We start from the raw sequence: 15,486 nt of genomic DNA, 5'->3' as shown, positions 1-15,486 counted from the left end.
AACCCCCCCCCCCAAACTCCTCCTAAATCTTTTCCTAGATCCTCCCCCAAATCCCACCCTCCACGCGTCCCCATCTCCCAACTCCCACTCCACGCGCGTCTCACCGTACGCGCTCCACACCCTCAAATATCTCATCTCCCGTATCTCACACGCGCGGAGGAGTGCGATCGGCTACGAATTCTGTCTAATACCGAACAACCACGTGTTGGCTCTCTGGAACCTACCAACTAAAAATAAATATATAAAAAAAAAGGGAGCTTCCCACTTCACGCTTCACGGAACATTACGCTTCCCCCAAGGCCAGCCACGTGTGCCCTACCTTTCGGCAGTGCTTGACACTCCCTCAATTCCTATTGGTTCTCGGTGGTCCCCACTTCCCCAAACAGAACCCAATTTGCTACCAGATTTGCATCTTTCTCCTGCTGGGTCCCACCTCTATAAGAAAACATATTCAACCAATTAACGTCGCGTCACTGTTTCTGTTTCGTAGCCATACAGCCACGTGTCCTTTTTTCTTTTTTCCCTTGAATTCTCTCACCCTTACTACTGTGCTTTCTTTTGCTTTTCTCTGGTTTTTCTCCTTCCATCTCTATTATCATCATCAACAACATGGCTCTCTCTGTCACACTCCAAAACGCGATGCCTTAACTCCGCTTATTTTTTCTTTCTTCTTTTGTTTTTGTTTCTTCGTTATGGATGGTGGTGGAGCAGCGGCGCGCCCCATGCTTGGATCTTGTGGTAAGACGATTATCCATCCGATAATGATGAGATTCCGCCCGATTGCGCCTAAGCCTGTCGTCGGACCCTCTGTTTCCCTTGGTACATCGTCAGTAGACAGCAAGAACTCCTCGATTTCCAAACCACGGACGAAGAGGAAGTACGTTAGGGTTAGGAGATATAATAGGAAGAAGAAAACTACGAGGAACACCACCGGCAGTACCGACGGTAACAAAAACGGCGAGTTCGTGGATCGGACGACGACGACGACGACGACACTGAAACTGCTACCGGAGCGACATATAGAGTTGGTTGGCGGTGGCGGCAGATCTGAGTGGTCGGAGAAGAAAAGGGAAGTTGAGAGGATGGAAAACGACGTAGTATTGGTATCAGATCCGAAACGTGGAGCGTTGGAGTTGTGGGTAACGGTGGAATGCGTGAGGGAGGCATGCATGGATCTGGAAGTGGAGGAGGGAGAGATAGGGTGCACGGACGAGGAGAGGATAAAGAATCTAGAAGAGGACACGTGTCCGGGGTTCATATCGAACGGGATGAATAGAGTGGAGTGGTTGAACAAGGCATTCAAGAGGATGGTAAGGCAAAAAAGGGAAAGGGAAAGGCAAGAGGAAACGAGAAGCGGGAGTGAGTCAGGAGGAGCAGCAGAAGTAGCGGTGTGGTTGATATCAAACCCAAAACTGGGTATGACCAGCCCAGTGTTTAGCTGCCAAATAAAGCTGCAGTTCAAAAGAGACACCGAAATGGAGAAGGACTCCAAAGTGGTGCCCTGTGACGCCTGGAGATTGGACCGCGGTGGATTTGCATGGAAACTAGACGTCAAAGCCGCCCTCACTTTGGCTCCTTTTCTTCCAGAGGATTTTTATTGAAATTTGAGGTAACCATTTCTAAGTCCCCTAAACTCTTACCCAATCAAACCCTAAACCCACCTTTTTTGATTTGTTTTGTTTTGTTTTGTTTTGTTTTCTTTTCTTTTCTTTTGCTTACCAAACTAAAACTCCTCCTAATCAATGCCTTCCCTCTCCAACCCCATGATAGGGACATTGTGTTTAAACATTTTGAAAATTGTGAATTATAATAATAAACTTAAAAAGCATCAAATAAAGCTGTTAAAAGTAGAATTTAAGGAACCAAATACTGGAATAGTAGGTATATATCCATATCCTTCAATAATAATAACAATAATATCATTGTTTAATTAAGAATCTCATTTCTTAGTTATGTGTTTGACTGTATCAGCTAGCTTGAAGGATGGGAGTTGGCACTCTAAATAGGTAATAAAATATGCAATAAAGAAGGCAGTAGCGAGAGCATTATGGGTCACCAAGCAACCAACCACAAACTTGGATGGAATCATCACTCATTAATGCAACCAACCAAACCAACAAACAAACAAACAAAAAAAGTACATAAACTGTAACATCTTTAAATCTCCAACTCTGCAACATCGCCACATTTCCTGTTTCTGTGTATACCATAATATCGTTTTTACATTTTTCTTTCCCAACTCAAATTTATGACTCTATTTTGATCCTAAAACGACTTCAATTTTTTCTTTAAGCTCAATGTTCAATCCATTTTCATCCACTTCTGGAGGTCCCGACTCTGAGCCATGCATGTCTTATGAACCAAGATGATACATACATACATATATGTATGTACGTATGTATGTATGTACCGTTAATGTGGATTTTTAGCTTTGTTTTCTTGTCACGTTCTTGTCTCCATCATCATTTTCTAGTAATAATGTGATTAATATTGCCTTTCAAGTTGGCGCTTCTAAAGAACTTCGGGGCATATTTTTTTTATAACTATTTATTTTGTCTTTCAATAAAAAAAAGAATTATTTTAGTTATTATTTTTCTATTAAAAATTGCTACATTGTCAATTTATACTCAAGAAAATATTAGAATATTAATAATTACGTACAAGTGATTCTTAATTAGATAATTAACTTTAAATGATAATATTAATGAATATTCTCCACCGGAATTACCGGTACGTAGAATACAATGGTAATTATAATTATATAAAAAGTTTTTAAAAGAAAATATACTTTTTGAAAAGTTAGTGGACGATGCATCTCAGGTTAATTACTTTTTATACATATTTTAATTATGTAAATTATATTGAAATGTAAGGTGACTTAAATTGAATCTAAACAGATTAACTTAGATCGAGTAGTTTCAAATTATTATTTTTTATTAATTGAATAAAAAAAATATTTATTTATTTTTCATTCAACCAATTTATTTAAAACAAGTCTGACAACTTTTACAAGACTTTTTAAGGTAATAAAATTCTCAAATATTCTATTGGGTCCATCATCTTAGAATAAATTTATAATCCAAAACACAATAAGGTTGGATGAATATAATTCCTTCATCTAGCATACCCCACGACAGCAAGGTCTTTTGATTTTTTTCATCACCTCATTGAGTTCTTCTCTTAACATATATTCTTCCTGTTCAATCTACATAGCTACAAAATTCAGGTATCTGCAGTTTCATCAATCACAGCCATATACAATCCTAACCTCTAATGAACGTTTCTAGAATAGAATCATTTGTTCCCCTTGGTTGTATTCACACCCATATAAATGGATCTTTTACACAAAACTTCGCCATGCCATTGCAGTTCAAACTTCATCTCTTACTGCCATGCCCGTCCAATGCAAGGTAACATTTGCTAAGAATGGCCGAGTCCTTACTAAACTCCATCCAAGATGCTATCTACTGCGTCGAAAATTCGAGCAGATAATTTCTTATCAGCAACACTAATTATAGTCCTTGATTCTTGGATTTCTATCACAGCCTCAGTTGGACCGTGTATGCGTATTACACCAACGTTGCTCGACTCGGCATCGGATTGCTGCAGAGATCCCTCAATACCCATTTTTGATAACACATTCAGAAGCTTTTTCAGATCTGGCTGACCCCAGTGTATTAGTGCCCTCTGATCTGTGGCTACGTGCGCATTTTCAGCTAACAACTTGAATTTCCCACAGTTTAATGAGAGCTCTCCTTTCAACCTTGCGATGTCTATATTTCCTTGCTGCAACTTCCGCCAACAGAAACTCATAGCCAAGTCCGGGGCAATCTCTAATTCTAAACTGTCTTTCAAGTTTGGTACACGTAAGGTTTCGCCTTCAGAGTACGAAAAGACGGTGAATGATTCTGTATTTGTATTGATCAGCCGGCTCAAATTCTCAGGAAGCTGCATCAAGTAAAACACAGGGGGACGCAAATGTAGGTCCAGAAAATATATAAACTCAAAAAGAATAATGGGAGATAATGAGTAAATGACAATACTACCATAACAACTTTTGGCTGCAAGACCTTCAGCAACGGTCGTACCTTGTCCAACCTTCAAATAGGATATACAAGCACACAAAATAAGCAAACTAACCAATATAACTCAAGAATTCCACAAGTTCAAAACCTTGAAGAAAAACCAAGAGAAGATATTAGTTTTGGTCTCACTTCATGCCAAGTCCTATTAGAAGGTCTCAACCCTACTGGAATCCCACAAACAATTGTTTGAGAGCTCCAAGTCTTTTTAGTCTATTTTACACAAGTGAACTTTAATCTTATCTTCAGGCAGAAATATTGATTTTAGAAGATGGTATCAGATTTCTTTTACTGAGGAGGCGCGGGGGGAGGGGGAAAGTTCGAAGTGGGAGACCAAGCATATTGAAGCAAAAACAGCAATCCCATCTGTATGTGCACAAGAATAATGGATAGGAGAGAAAACGAGGAGAAACATGAACCATACTTTATACCAGATAGGAATGCACATTGAAGGACCTTCATACTCATTGGCCTAAACGGCAAGAGAGCAAGCTCAGCATCAAGTCCCTTCTGCATATTATATGTTCCTATTAACATCAAAGCCACTGAAGATATGTACTCTTGGAAAGTAAAAAGAAATATTAAGTGACTATAAGCACCTCTAGAACAAGTAACGAGCTGGGATCCCCACACCAACGTCGAAGCAAATGGACCACCGGACCAAGTCGTAAGCTCCAGTGAGGACAAAATACAACACATGGTTCTTGCCAGTTTATTCTACACAGAGTCAAATTCTCAAAGTTGATCATGGTTCAAAACCAAAATATTTCGTACAAGTTCGTGTCTAAGTTGTTAACAATTATTTAATAAACATAACTTTTTTGTACAAGGTTTACAAATAGTTATTCACTCCACAGAATAAACCAGTTCATATCCGACCACCTTGGATCTCTAATTCTGAAAACTGGTAGGATAAGAAAAGACTTCATAGGCACATAATAGATGGTCCAACATTCCCAAGTATTCATCTTAAATACTTCGGTTTTTAAAAAATCTAAACGAAAATTGAAAAAATTGAAAAGTTGAAAGAACATGTGATTTGCACCAAATTTATAGATTGCTGTGCTTGTGTATGTAGGTGAGAAGAAAGCTTAGACTAAATCATACAATAAGTTGGGTGAATGAACTGCAGGAAAGACGTGAAGTCTTTTCTCTTTAAGGAGATCGACAAATGCAAACATTGGCTCTCCAGAAAATAACTGCAACACCAACCAATTGTGTGAGAGCAATATTATATCGATCAAGTTCAACTAAACGCTTTATATCGATCTAATTCGACTAAATGCTCCAAGTAGATTGAAACCACTAAACAAACAAATTCAAACCTTTTGTTGTCTTTGCTTGGATAACCATTCTGGTATAACATTGGCAAATGCCAACAACTCCTCAGCTACAGAAGAAATCAAATATATAGGAACCTACACAATTTAATTGCATATTGGGTATAAAGAAAGCAACCAACAAATATATAAACTAAGCTTCATACTCTGATGATATATGCCCCCATTGTCCTCTAAGTTCTCACATGTCAATTACTCAAAGTTTGCCCAATCAGCTAGCATAGGATATCAGCTATTGATGGGTTTCTAAAAGAATAACAAGATAGGTGGGACTACTTAATTTCTTCAGAAAGAGTTTACTAACCTTCAGATTTGAATAATCTAGTGAAGCTGATATCTGCTCTAGAAGTTGCAGGGTTACACCAAGTCGATTGATAGGAATAAGGACTGAACCTCCAGATTCAACAGACTGGACAGCACATGAACAGATAAAAGACAGTCTTTCTGATTCCCCCACGCTCTCAGCAGGATCACTCAATAAATTTGCCAGAGTTTCCTCATTACTACTAATAAGTACAACACAAAAATATATCCTCAGGGAAATATTTGATGAATTATTCAAAAAAGTGGGGAAAAAAATATTGATGTCTAGGAAGACTAGATTTGTAGTGCAAGATACAATTTCAAAGTTGGAGCATAAGATACCTGAGCGCCGTTAAGTTGTCTGTAAGTGGGCCACTTGTATCGTTCAATATGTCATTCATAGATTCCACAGATGAGAAATCAGAATAAATAATTGTCTCCTCCTGAAGGGCAAGGTAATCAAAATTCATTGCATTGGAGGAAGAAAAGATGGAACTTGAAATATATGCAATGTTTCTCTTTGGGCCATTAATGGTCCAGTTACAAGCGCCAATTTCAAGACCAGAGCTGAGTGCCTTTATAACTAGTGCACCGTTATAGCACGCTTCTTCCCCATATCTAACAGTTTCAACCTTCTTCATGCAATCCTTAACGTCAGCTGCACTGAGAAAAAGTTCATTTATTACATACAAGCACTTTTATGAACAATGAGTGAGAGCACAAATGCATTGATACTAGCTGTTTTGAAACATTGCAACTTCCTTACTTCAGTGTCTTTGGTAATTAACTTCTGAAATACGTTGGAAAGCAACATACATATGATCAAAACCCAAGTTGAGAGAGAGGAGAAAACACAAGTTTCATAAGACCAAAACTATAGTTAGGAAAGCAAAAGAAAACAATATCCAAGGCATCTTCATTCCATTACATGCCATTGGTGCTTACACAACTCTGAAACGACTCCCACAAATATTCCCACAGCAGAAGCAACGAGAGGAAAACAATACTCGATTAACAAGAGAGAAACCAAAACCTAATGGTTAGCAAGAGAGAAAGAGAGCAGTAATTTACATCATGTAAAGAGAAACGAACAAAACGTTCAAAAATTTCCAAAAATTAATTCCAATTGAAAGAAATCAGTCAAGCTAAATAACTAATTTACCTGTACATGGGCATCCAACCGCCAAGATCTGCTTCATCCTGCCCAAATGCCACTTCTTTTAGCGCATGATGAAGCAGCTCTAGCTCTTCCTGCCTCATCCACTGCGGGGTGGCATCATCTTCAGATCCATAAAACTGTTTGAATTCCATATGCATTGCAACAAGGTCATCCATCATCATTTTTCCAAGTCTTGCTGTTGCTTCCGTCGCATATATCTACGGCAAGCCAATGAAAAATCAAGTTTTCTCCGTAACTGTGAAACTTATAGTGACCTAATTTACACAGCATCAAGTGCAAATAAAATGCTATCATCTACCTTTGCAGAGAAATCCTTCTCTCGGGTCAAAAAGGGAAGTCCTAACATGCCCATTGGACTAGAAATCAAAACAATATCAGTGAAAGAGGGGTTCCAGAGGCGCAAGTTGTTAATGATTTTGTACCAAGGCTCTGCTTTTATCAAAGAACCCACATCAAGTGGGTTTTCAATTTTTTCCTCAGATACATTTTCGAAATTGAAAGAACCATTGCCCGGATGAGTTGATAATTCTTCGTCTGAAATAACATAAAAATCAAGAGGAACAGGGGAGAAGATAGGGAGAGCTGAAAAGTCCATAGGGCAGTCAAATTGGATTCGAAACCCACACACCTCGAGCATATGACATGGTGGGAAATAGAAACATCCACCTCTGCTTAAACAAGTCTGAAACGGAAAAATAATAGAAATAAAAAAACTAGACGAAGTTTGTTTACTTTCCATGAATTCACATGTATGAAAGCTCTGAACTAATATCGCAGATATTGAGAAGCAACTTACAAATTCCATGACAATGAAGAGAAGTCAAACTGTCGTCGATGCACTCACAGTTCAGTCGCTAGGCAGTTCACCGTCGTCACCTCTCGGAGGAGTCGCTTCTCGCTTGATGAAGGGTTTTAGTTTTGAGAAGAATATTTGGGAGAAATTATTTAAATGTCGTCCTATTTTTACAATTTCCCGCTCTCTCTCCCTTTTTCTTCCTATTTCTACCAAAAAAACAATCTTTCTGTCTTCTCGGAGCCGTGGTCGGGTAGGTAATGGAAGCTCGTAGCAGAAGTCGAACAGTGGCTGTAGCAGCTGCAGGAGGAGTATCTTTGAGAGAAGAAATTGAGATGAAGCTTCTACTTCTCGATCAGTCCTTTCTTTCTTGTAAAGTCAGAATCCGAACGGTGAATACCAGATCGGTAGAAGAAGGGACTACGGCCCAACTACATCTTCTGGACTCAGCGTTATGTTCGGCCCAACAAGCTGCTACATTTGGAACTGAGCCCAAGTCATATGGCCCATTAATATTGACGTCAATGGACCATTAATATTGACGTAAACGGCCCATTAATATTGACGTCAACGGCCCATTAATATTGACGTCTTCGGCCCATTCCATTATATTAACGTCAACGGCCCATCCCAATTGTTTTGTTCTTTTTCAATAATATTGAGTAATTTGATCATTTCTTTGTCCTGCGTAAACTCAGTATCCTCCAGTGAGGCTGACTTTGATTTTGTGTGTATCATGGTTAAGTGGGCTCGCTGCAGCCTACAAATTGAAATCGCATGGCTTCAATGTTACGGTGCTTGAAGCGGATGGAAGAGCTGGAGGAAAGCTAAGAAGCGTCTCATACAATGGACTTATCTGGGATGAAGGAGCCAATACAATGGCAAGCTTCCTTGACAATAATTTGACTAGCATTTTTCTTCACTAGGGCTTATCTTCAATTTTTTGAACTATCTCAAAATTTTCTGCACTTGAATTAGCTGAACTATTTTCTTGAGTCTATGTAGACTGAAAGTGAACCAGAGGTCCAGTGCTTATTTGATGATCTTGGACTTCGAGAGAAACAACAATTTGTAATAGTTACTTCTTTCTTTTCTTATGATAGAATTTAGTTTTCCATCTTGTACATGCATGGAAATCATTGACTGGAATTTATCTAATTAAATTTATTGTTTTCCCTCGTCCTGCCAATTTCTCAAAGCAAACGATACATAGTGAGGAATGGTCTGCCAATTTCTCAAAGCAAACGATACATAGTGAGGAATGGTCTGCCAATTTCTCAAAGCAAACGATACATAGTGAGGAATGGTCTGCCAATTTCTCAAAGCAAACGATACATAGTGAGGAATGGTCTGCCAATTTCTCAAAGCAAACGATACATAGTGAGGAATGGTCTGCCAATTTCTCAAAGCAAACGATACATAGTGAGGAATGGTCTGCCAATTTCTCAAAGCAAACGATACATAGTGAGGAATGGTCTGCCAATTTCTCAAAGCAAACGATACATAGTGAGGAATGGTCTGCCAATTTCTCAAAGCAAACGATACATAGTGAGGAATGGTCTGCCAATTTCTCAAAGCAAACGATACATAGTGAGGAATGGTCTGCCAATTTCTCAAAGCAAACGATACATAGTGAGGAATGGTCTGCCAATTTCTCAAAGCAAACGATACATAGTGAGGAATGGTCTGCCAATTTCTCAAAGCAAACGATACATAGTGAGGAATGGTCTGCCAATTTCTCAAAGCAAACGATACATAGTGAGGAATGGTCTGCCAATTTCTCAAAGCAAACGATACATAGTGAGGAATGGTCTGCCAATTTCTCAAAGCAAACGATACATAGTGAGGAATGGTCTGCCAATTTCTCAAAGCAAACGATACATAGTGAGGAATGGTCTGCCAATTTCTCAAAGCAAACGATACATAGTGAGGAATGGTCTGCCAATTTCTCAAAGCAAACGATACATAGTGAGGAATGGTCTGCCAATTTCTCAAAGCAAACGATACATAGTGAGGAATGGTCTGCCAATTTCTCAAAGCAAACGATACATAGTGAGGAATGGTCTGCCAATTTCTCAAAGCAAACGATACATAGTGAGGAATGGTCTGCCAATTTCTCAAAGCAAACGATACATAGTGAGGAATGGTCTGCCAATTTCTCAAAGCAAACGATACATAGTGAGAAATGGTCTGCCAATTTCTCCTAGCTGCTACTGTTTGGGATGAGGCCTTTAAGGTTGCTGTTAGTAAGTTTGCATCAAAGCATCAAAAGAAGATTTTTGAGGTCGCTCCTAGTAAGAATAATAAAGCATCCTCAGCATCAGGTGAGGCCAAGCATCAAAACATGCCCAAGTTTGAAGATGTATAATATCCTGTGATTTAGAAGAACTAGTTTGATGGATAGCTTATGCATATCAATGGCATTCTGAACTTTATTTTACTTTTTTTTTTTATTATTTTTTATCTGGGTTTTTGTTTTTGGGTTCATTTTTAATTTGAGTTTTTGTTTTCTTAAGAATTTTGACTTCTATTCTTTTTTGTTTTTTCTTCTATTTTGACCCAATAAAATATGAGTTGTGAAACATGAAACCAAAAACTTTAGAGCTGAACCCAAGTGCCAAAATTAAAAATGTGTCTAAATTGATTCTGTTTTTTAGGAGTTGTGGGAGACATATCAATTTTCTAAGGATTAGTCTTAATCGACATAAGAACATGACATAGCTAGTCCATAAAATCAAGAAATGCAAACAAAAACATAAAGGATTCGATAACATGATGAAGTTGTAGGTTACGGTGACGATGAGGATTTTGTATCGAAGAAATTCGAGTCGTGGACATGACGGGTCATCCTCAGACCATCACATTGCAATGTGCTTCCTACAGCACCTTCAGTCAGTCACGGTGACGGTATCAACCTGATGTGACTGCCCTGGTAGAAATGAGAAAAAAAATTAGGATTTGATTAATTACACCGAGGTTAGTAATTCTTTTTATTGTTGTTAGGTGTTAGTATGTTCAGATGATGAAATCAATAACCTTTGAAAAGGTTCATTCCGTAATCTCTGGATCAACTTCCGGTGAATTATAAAAAGAATCTCATTTTTTAAACCCTCTAAAAATGGCAAAAGAAAAGAGTATCATTTTAGAAAATTTTTTCATAGTTAAATTTGAATTTAATACTCTTTATTCTAACAGAAGAGTATCATATTCAATTGCATGAGACTATCTGCCTTGTGTAAAAGTCAAAGAGGCAGACGAAATAATAAAGGCGATAATAAAGGCCGACTATCATGTTCAATTGCATGAGACTTCCTGTGGAAAACCCAAAGAGGCAGACAAAATAATAAACGCCGACGAAACAACATGTGCATTTGTTGGCTTGGGTTTATGAAACCCATGAAAAATTAGGTGTTTTTTTTTTTTTTTTTTTTNGATTTTTTGTATCGAACTCAGGTGATTTTTTTTGTATGAACCCTAACCCATTTTTAGCTGTTTTTCCTGTCATTGGTTAAGCTTGGGTCTGTGTCTGGGTGCTGTTGTTGTTCGCGTCGTTCAATCGAACAACAACAGCTTTAAAACACCCATACATCCCGTAAAAAAAAAATGGGTTTCTTCGTAGACCCAAGCTTAACAAAGACAGGAAAAAACGGCTAAAAATGGGTTAGGGTTGATAAAAAAAAATCACTTTATACAAAAAAATCACTCATAAATGGGTTGATACAAAAAAAACACCCCTAGATGGGTTATACAAAAGATCACAGCCATACAAAAAAACACCCCTATACAAAAAATCACCGCCATACAAAAAACACCCCTATACAAAATATCACCGCCATACAAAAAACACCCATAATTTTTCATGGGTTTCATCAACCCAAGCCACCAAGCCGCGCAGGTTGTTTCGTCCGTCTTTATTATTTCGTCTGCCTCTTTGGCTTTTCCACCGTAGGCAGAAGTCTCATGCAACATAAGTCTCATGCAACATGAGACTCTGCCTCGTTGGCTTTTCCACAGGAGGCAAGGCAGAAGTCTCATGCAACATGATATGCAACATGATACTCTGCCTCTTTGGCTTTTCCATAGGAGACAGAAGTCTCATGCAATTGAACATGATACTATTTTATCGTGTTAGAACAAGGGTACTAAATTCAAATTTAACTATGGAAAATTTTTCTAAAATGATACCCTTTTCTTTTGACTTTTTTAGAGGGTTTAAAAAATGAGATGTGAGATTCAGGAGAGATTGTTTGATAATTCACCGTTGATCCAGAGATTACTAAATGAACCTTTTCAAAGGTTATTGATTTCATCACCTGAACAAAAACAAAAAGTATGTTACTTACTAACACCTGTGTGTTCTAGTCACGTGGTTTACTAACACCTGTGTGTTCTACTCACGTGGTTTACTAACACATGTGTGTTCTACTCACAGTGGTTTACTAACACCTGTGTGTTCTACTCACAAACACTGTGTGTTCTACTCACAGTGGTTTACTAACACCTGTGTGTTCTACTCACGTGGTGTGTAGATTCTAAAAATAAAAAACAATAATAATAATAAAAAGAATTACTAACCTCAGTGTAATAATCGAATCCTAATTTTTTTTTTTGCTCATTTCTACCAGGGCAGTCACATCAGGTCGAAGAATCGATACCATCACCGTGACTGACTAAAGGTGACTAAAGGTGACTAAAGGTGCTTTAGGAAGCATTGCAATGTGATGGTTTGAGGACGACCCGTCATGTCCACGACTCGAATTTCTTCGATCCATGGAATCAAGAAGTGGGTCCCTTCTCGAACAGGCTCCTCAGGTGATTTGCCTAATTTTCTATAAAAATTATACCTGTTTCGCCAGGACGCAAAATCTTCCCCTCTTCAATTCCCCGATCAAAATCTTTCCATTTAATTCCACCTCCTTCCCTCCATCTCTGTGATGTGTTATGATGTTTTTACTTCTTCTTTTACAGCCCTGCATTGGCAAAAAGTTACGGCACACTTGAGAAATTTGATAGTGTAAGAATTATTTCACTATGTTATCACTTCAGATGGTCTAGTTACATTACATGGTATGTGCATGCAGTGAAGAGCCCTTGGTTTGTTAGATATGGGCTTGTCCATCTATTGCCTAAATGCTTCTATTTTTTTTCTTATATGAGTTATGGATTGTGTGCTACACCAGGACAACAATCTTGGACTCCTGAAGCAGGCTGCAACATTCAGAGATTGACGCTTACGTTCTTGACCCTCTCACTTCAAGATATAGCCAATACTGTTAAGCTCAACCGTCCTAAAAGAGCTGAAATGCATGTGCTGCAAATGGTAACTTCAGAATCGCAGGATTAATCTATAAATCAGCATCCATCTCTAGTAATATCAGTTTTTGGTACAATTTTAGATCCAGGAGGGTGACATTTTTTGCAACGGTTAATCAGAAGGATGGAACGGTCAGATTTCTAGAGGATATGGAGTGGTCAGATTTCTAGAGGATTCCGAACAGTACAAATCCTGCAAGATGAAAGTACGTAGAGTTTACATCTACCAACGTTAAAGAAAACATTAAAATAACATAGATGATCATGAATGTGCGTATGAACTATACTCAACAAACCTCCAAATGAGCAGCAGCCTTGTCCTTATCAGTGAAAACTCCAGTGGATTCAACCACATACTCAGCTCCAGCCTCTCCCCATGGGATCTCCTCCGGGTTCCTAATGAATGAGTAAGCCAAATGCTTAATTGTCAGATTGTTAAAGTAAAGAAAAGAGATCATGAAAATACCTAGTACCGAAAACGGCGACTGCTTTTTCTCCAAAGAGAAGAGTCTTGCCGTCCTTAACCTTAATATCGTGGTGCTTCCACTGGCCGTGTACACCATCGTACTTGAACATGTAGGTCTGCAATTATGCATTGATATAAATGACAGGGAGCCAAGTAAAGATCCAACGCAAACAGACGAGAACAGAAATATCTGAATCAAAGCTTCAGTCGTTCTTAGACAAGTGTTAAAATTCGTAGGATGAGGTTTGGATTTAACTATATAAGAACTATATACTCGTGTGTAACAAAAATGGCTGGCTATAGAAGACCAGGTAAATCTAGGAAAAAATCTAGAAGTAAATCCGTAAGTAGGATCCAGCGACAGAAGTGGAGTATCCAATTACTTGGTTGGTTGGGTAAGTAGGATCCAACGACAGAAGGGTGGATCCACACTTAACGTGGCCACTTGAAACAGTAAAACACACTACTTTTTTTTACAAAAAAGATAGCTGGTTGTGCGTCTGCTTAAGCACGCAAGCGACAGTAGTTTCAAGAACATGCCCTTCAAGTATCAGAAAAAGATGAAGTGCGTGTGGTTACCAGAGTACCGAAGTTCAATAATTGTAACTTCATAGGTTGGATTGGTCATTGGAGGACAAATATATAGTAATTTTATTTTTCTCTGTGCAGAATACGAAAATTACAATACAGCATTCCAGTCCAGAAGATTTATTTTCATAGCAACTTGGGGAAGTTGATGTTATAAGTCATACAACTACTAAAAGCAATGATCAAAAAATTACTTGACAGATAATGGATGCTGGATGCTGATTCTTCCAACAGTTTGAGAGTCCCTGCAAGCACAACCATTATAACAGATTATACTACAAAATTAGTTTTTGAACTTTCAAATCATTTAAAATTTAAAGATCTAAGAAAAGGGTAAAATCACTCACTATGTAACAAGGATGCACTTTCATTTTTTCAACTCTTGTTGTTCAGCACACGGCTGATCAGTAGAAGACTCCAGATAAGAAATGACAAGATCAGCAGCTTTGCATCCGGAGGCTATAGATTTTCCAACAGACAAACCATCCCTGTGGTTACCTACAAGGTACGTGATTCATAAGGTTGAAAATCCACAACTCACAAGAAACTAAAAGTATGCAAGATTTAGAAATGAAATAGTTCATATTACTCGGGGATAGGAAAATTGAATGTAACCTTAACTTACAAGCTTATCAGAGAAACCTAGCTAAATTTTTTTAACTAGTAATTATTTAAAATAATATGAAAAAGGATATTCTAAAATTTGAGTCTTCCTTTGCTTCTCTGCTAGAAAAGATAATAATAAAAACTTCATATTAGTATTATTCCACCTCATATCAACAGTACCATGCCTTGTGTTAGACATTGCTAATCAAATCAAACTAATAATCAAATCCACATAAGAGCTGTAGGTGTCTGATAGATCCTTGGTTGGAGAAGATGTAAAAGAACCTTTGTACCATTGTTAGCAAGGACTGCCTCTCTCGTTGCTCCAATAGTGCAGCAATAACAACGCAGCCTGCTCCAGCACCTAACGATATTCATCCCAATGCGTTTCGCTTTTATCTCCTTGACCAGTCATGCAAGCAGCTCCTCGATATGGGACAATGACTACAAGTGGTCTATTGGTGATTGATGGTGGACAGATCAACTCATTCAAAGCTGGCTGAATGATCTGCAAAGATTATTAGGTATCAAGCTAAAACCATTGGATGACCCAAACTCATACTTTCTCCATCCAAAATGACAACTACAAAATCCCCATTGCCGTGACGTTTAGAGTCACTTTAAAATATCTCAGGGTATATATCATTTGCTCAAACAAATTGAAATCCAGAGGTAGTCAGTAAGGGACAAAAAAGAAACCAATAACTTGAATTACAGAAGCAGTAAACTACAAGGGACTATCATCCAGATACTGAAAAAATTGAATTTCGTTCTTGCCTTTTCACCCATTCAACAATAAAACAGAATTTTCCAAC

General features: G+C 38.2%; 4 protein-coding genes across 16 annotated transcripts in view; 2 read left to right on the top strand and 2 right to left on the bottom strand.

Annotated features, from left to right (window-relative positions):
* Nucleotides 1-15,486, bottom strand: part of LOC111808990 (glyceraldehyde-3-phosphate dehydrogenase, cytosolic-like) — a 30,737-nt gene that overhangs the window by 10,405 nt on the left and 4,846 nt on the right. The window contains exons 4-11 of one of the 10 annotated variants that reach the window (XM_023695279.1): nucleotides 14,836-15,179; nucleotides 14,413-14,563; nucleotides 14,260-14,310; nucleotides 13,478-13,593; nucleotides 13,308-13,407; nucleotides 12,543-12,668; nucleotides 9,897-9,989; nucleotides 8,838-8,930 (exon numbers count right to left, since the gene is read on the bottom strand). In XM_023695279.1, coding sequence (XP_023551047.1) covers nucleotides 9,942-9,989; nucleotides 12,543-12,668; nucleotides 13,308-13,407; nucleotides 13,478-13,593; nucleotides 14,260-14,310; nucleotides 14,413-14,436 — 465 coding nt within the window. In that variant the 5' untranslated portion in view covers nucleotides 14,437-14,563; nucleotides 14,836-15,179 and the 3' untranslated portion in view covers nucleotides 8,838-8,930; nucleotides 9,897-9,941. Of the gene's footprint in view, nucleotides 1-8,837; nucleotides 8,931-9,415; nucleotides 10,071-10,311; nucleotides 10,628-11,136; nucleotides 12,012-12,542; nucleotides 12,669-12,762; nucleotides 13,205-13,307; nucleotides 13,408-13,477; nucleotides 13,594-14,259; nucleotides 14,311-14,412; nucleotides 14,564-14,835; nucleotides 15,180-15,486 lie in introns of those variants that run through there. The other 9 variants (XM_023695278.1, XM_023695277.1, XM_023695280.1 and 6 more) reach the window with 9 other exon arrangements.
* Nucleotides 406-2,497, top strand: LOC111808988. Of its 2 annotated transcripts, none has more exons than XM_023695268.1 (2): nucleotides 406-1,609; nucleotides 2,294-2,497. In XM_023695268.1, the coding sequence occupies exon 1, from the start codon at nucleotides 693-695 to the stop codon at nucleotides 1,599-1,601; it is 909 nt and encodes a 302-aa protein (XP_023551036.1). In that variant the 5' UTR covers nucleotides 406-692; the 3' UTR covers nucleotides 1,602-1,609; nucleotides 2,294-2,497. The 2 variants fall into 2 exon arrangements, with proteins under 2 accessions (XP_023551036.1, XP_023551035.1); XM_023695267.1 differs by lacking the exon at nucleotides 2,294-2,497 and adding an exon at nucleotides 1,972-2,271.
* LOC111808983 (integrator complex subunit 9) lies at nucleotides 3,025-8,077 on the bottom strand. 3 transcript variants are annotated; one of them, XM_023695260.1, is made up of 11 exons: nucleotides 7,702-8,077; nucleotides 7,204-7,587; nucleotides 6,888-7,102; nucleotides 6,068-6,388; nucleotides 5,727-5,928; nucleotides 5,408-5,500; nucleotides 5,190-5,281; nucleotides 4,682-4,799; nucleotides 4,507-4,589; nucleotides 4,047-4,098; nucleotides 3,025-3,948 (listed from the first exon to the last, which is right to left on the bottom strand). In XM_023695260.1, the coding sequence occupies exons 1-11, from the start codon at nucleotides 7,708-7,710 to the stop codon at nucleotides 3,442-3,444; spliced, it is 2,076 nt and encodes a 691-aa protein (XP_023551028.1). In that variant the 5' UTR covers nucleotides 7,711-8,077; the 3' UTR covers nucleotides 3,025-3,441. The 3 variants fall into 3 exon arrangements, with proteins under 3 accessions (XP_023551028.1, XP_023551027.1, XP_023551026.1); XM_023695259.1 differs by having other exon boundaries at nucleotides 4,507-4,592; nucleotides 5,727-5,925; XM_023695258.1 differs by having other exon boundaries at nucleotides 4,507-4,592; nucleotides 7,702-8,076.
* On the top strand, nucleotides 7,959-9,940 carry LOC111809329. Its single transcript, XM_023695771.1, has 5 exons — nucleotides 7,959-8,105; nucleotides 8,397-8,579; nucleotides 8,704-8,769; nucleotides 8,884-9,831; nucleotides 9,874-9,940. The coding sequence occupies exons 1-5, from the start codon at nucleotides 7,959-7,961 to the stop codon at nucleotides 9,922-9,924; spliced, it is 1,395 nt and encodes a 464-aa protein (XP_023551539.1). The 3' UTR covers nucleotides 9,925-9,940.

This window comes from Cucurbita pepo, chromosome LG13 (assembly GCF_002806865.2).
Source record: "Cucurbita pepo subsp. pepo cultivar mu-cu-16 chromosome LG13, ASM280686v2, whole genome shotgun sequence".
In the NCBI taxonomy this organism is placed as follows: Eukaryota; Viridiplantae; Streptophyta; class Magnoliopsida; order Cucurbitales; family Cucurbitaceae; genus Cucurbita; species Cucurbita pepo.
The sequence above is the reverse complement of the archived record's forward strand: the minus strand, read 5'-3'. Positions and strand labels throughout refer to the sequence as shown.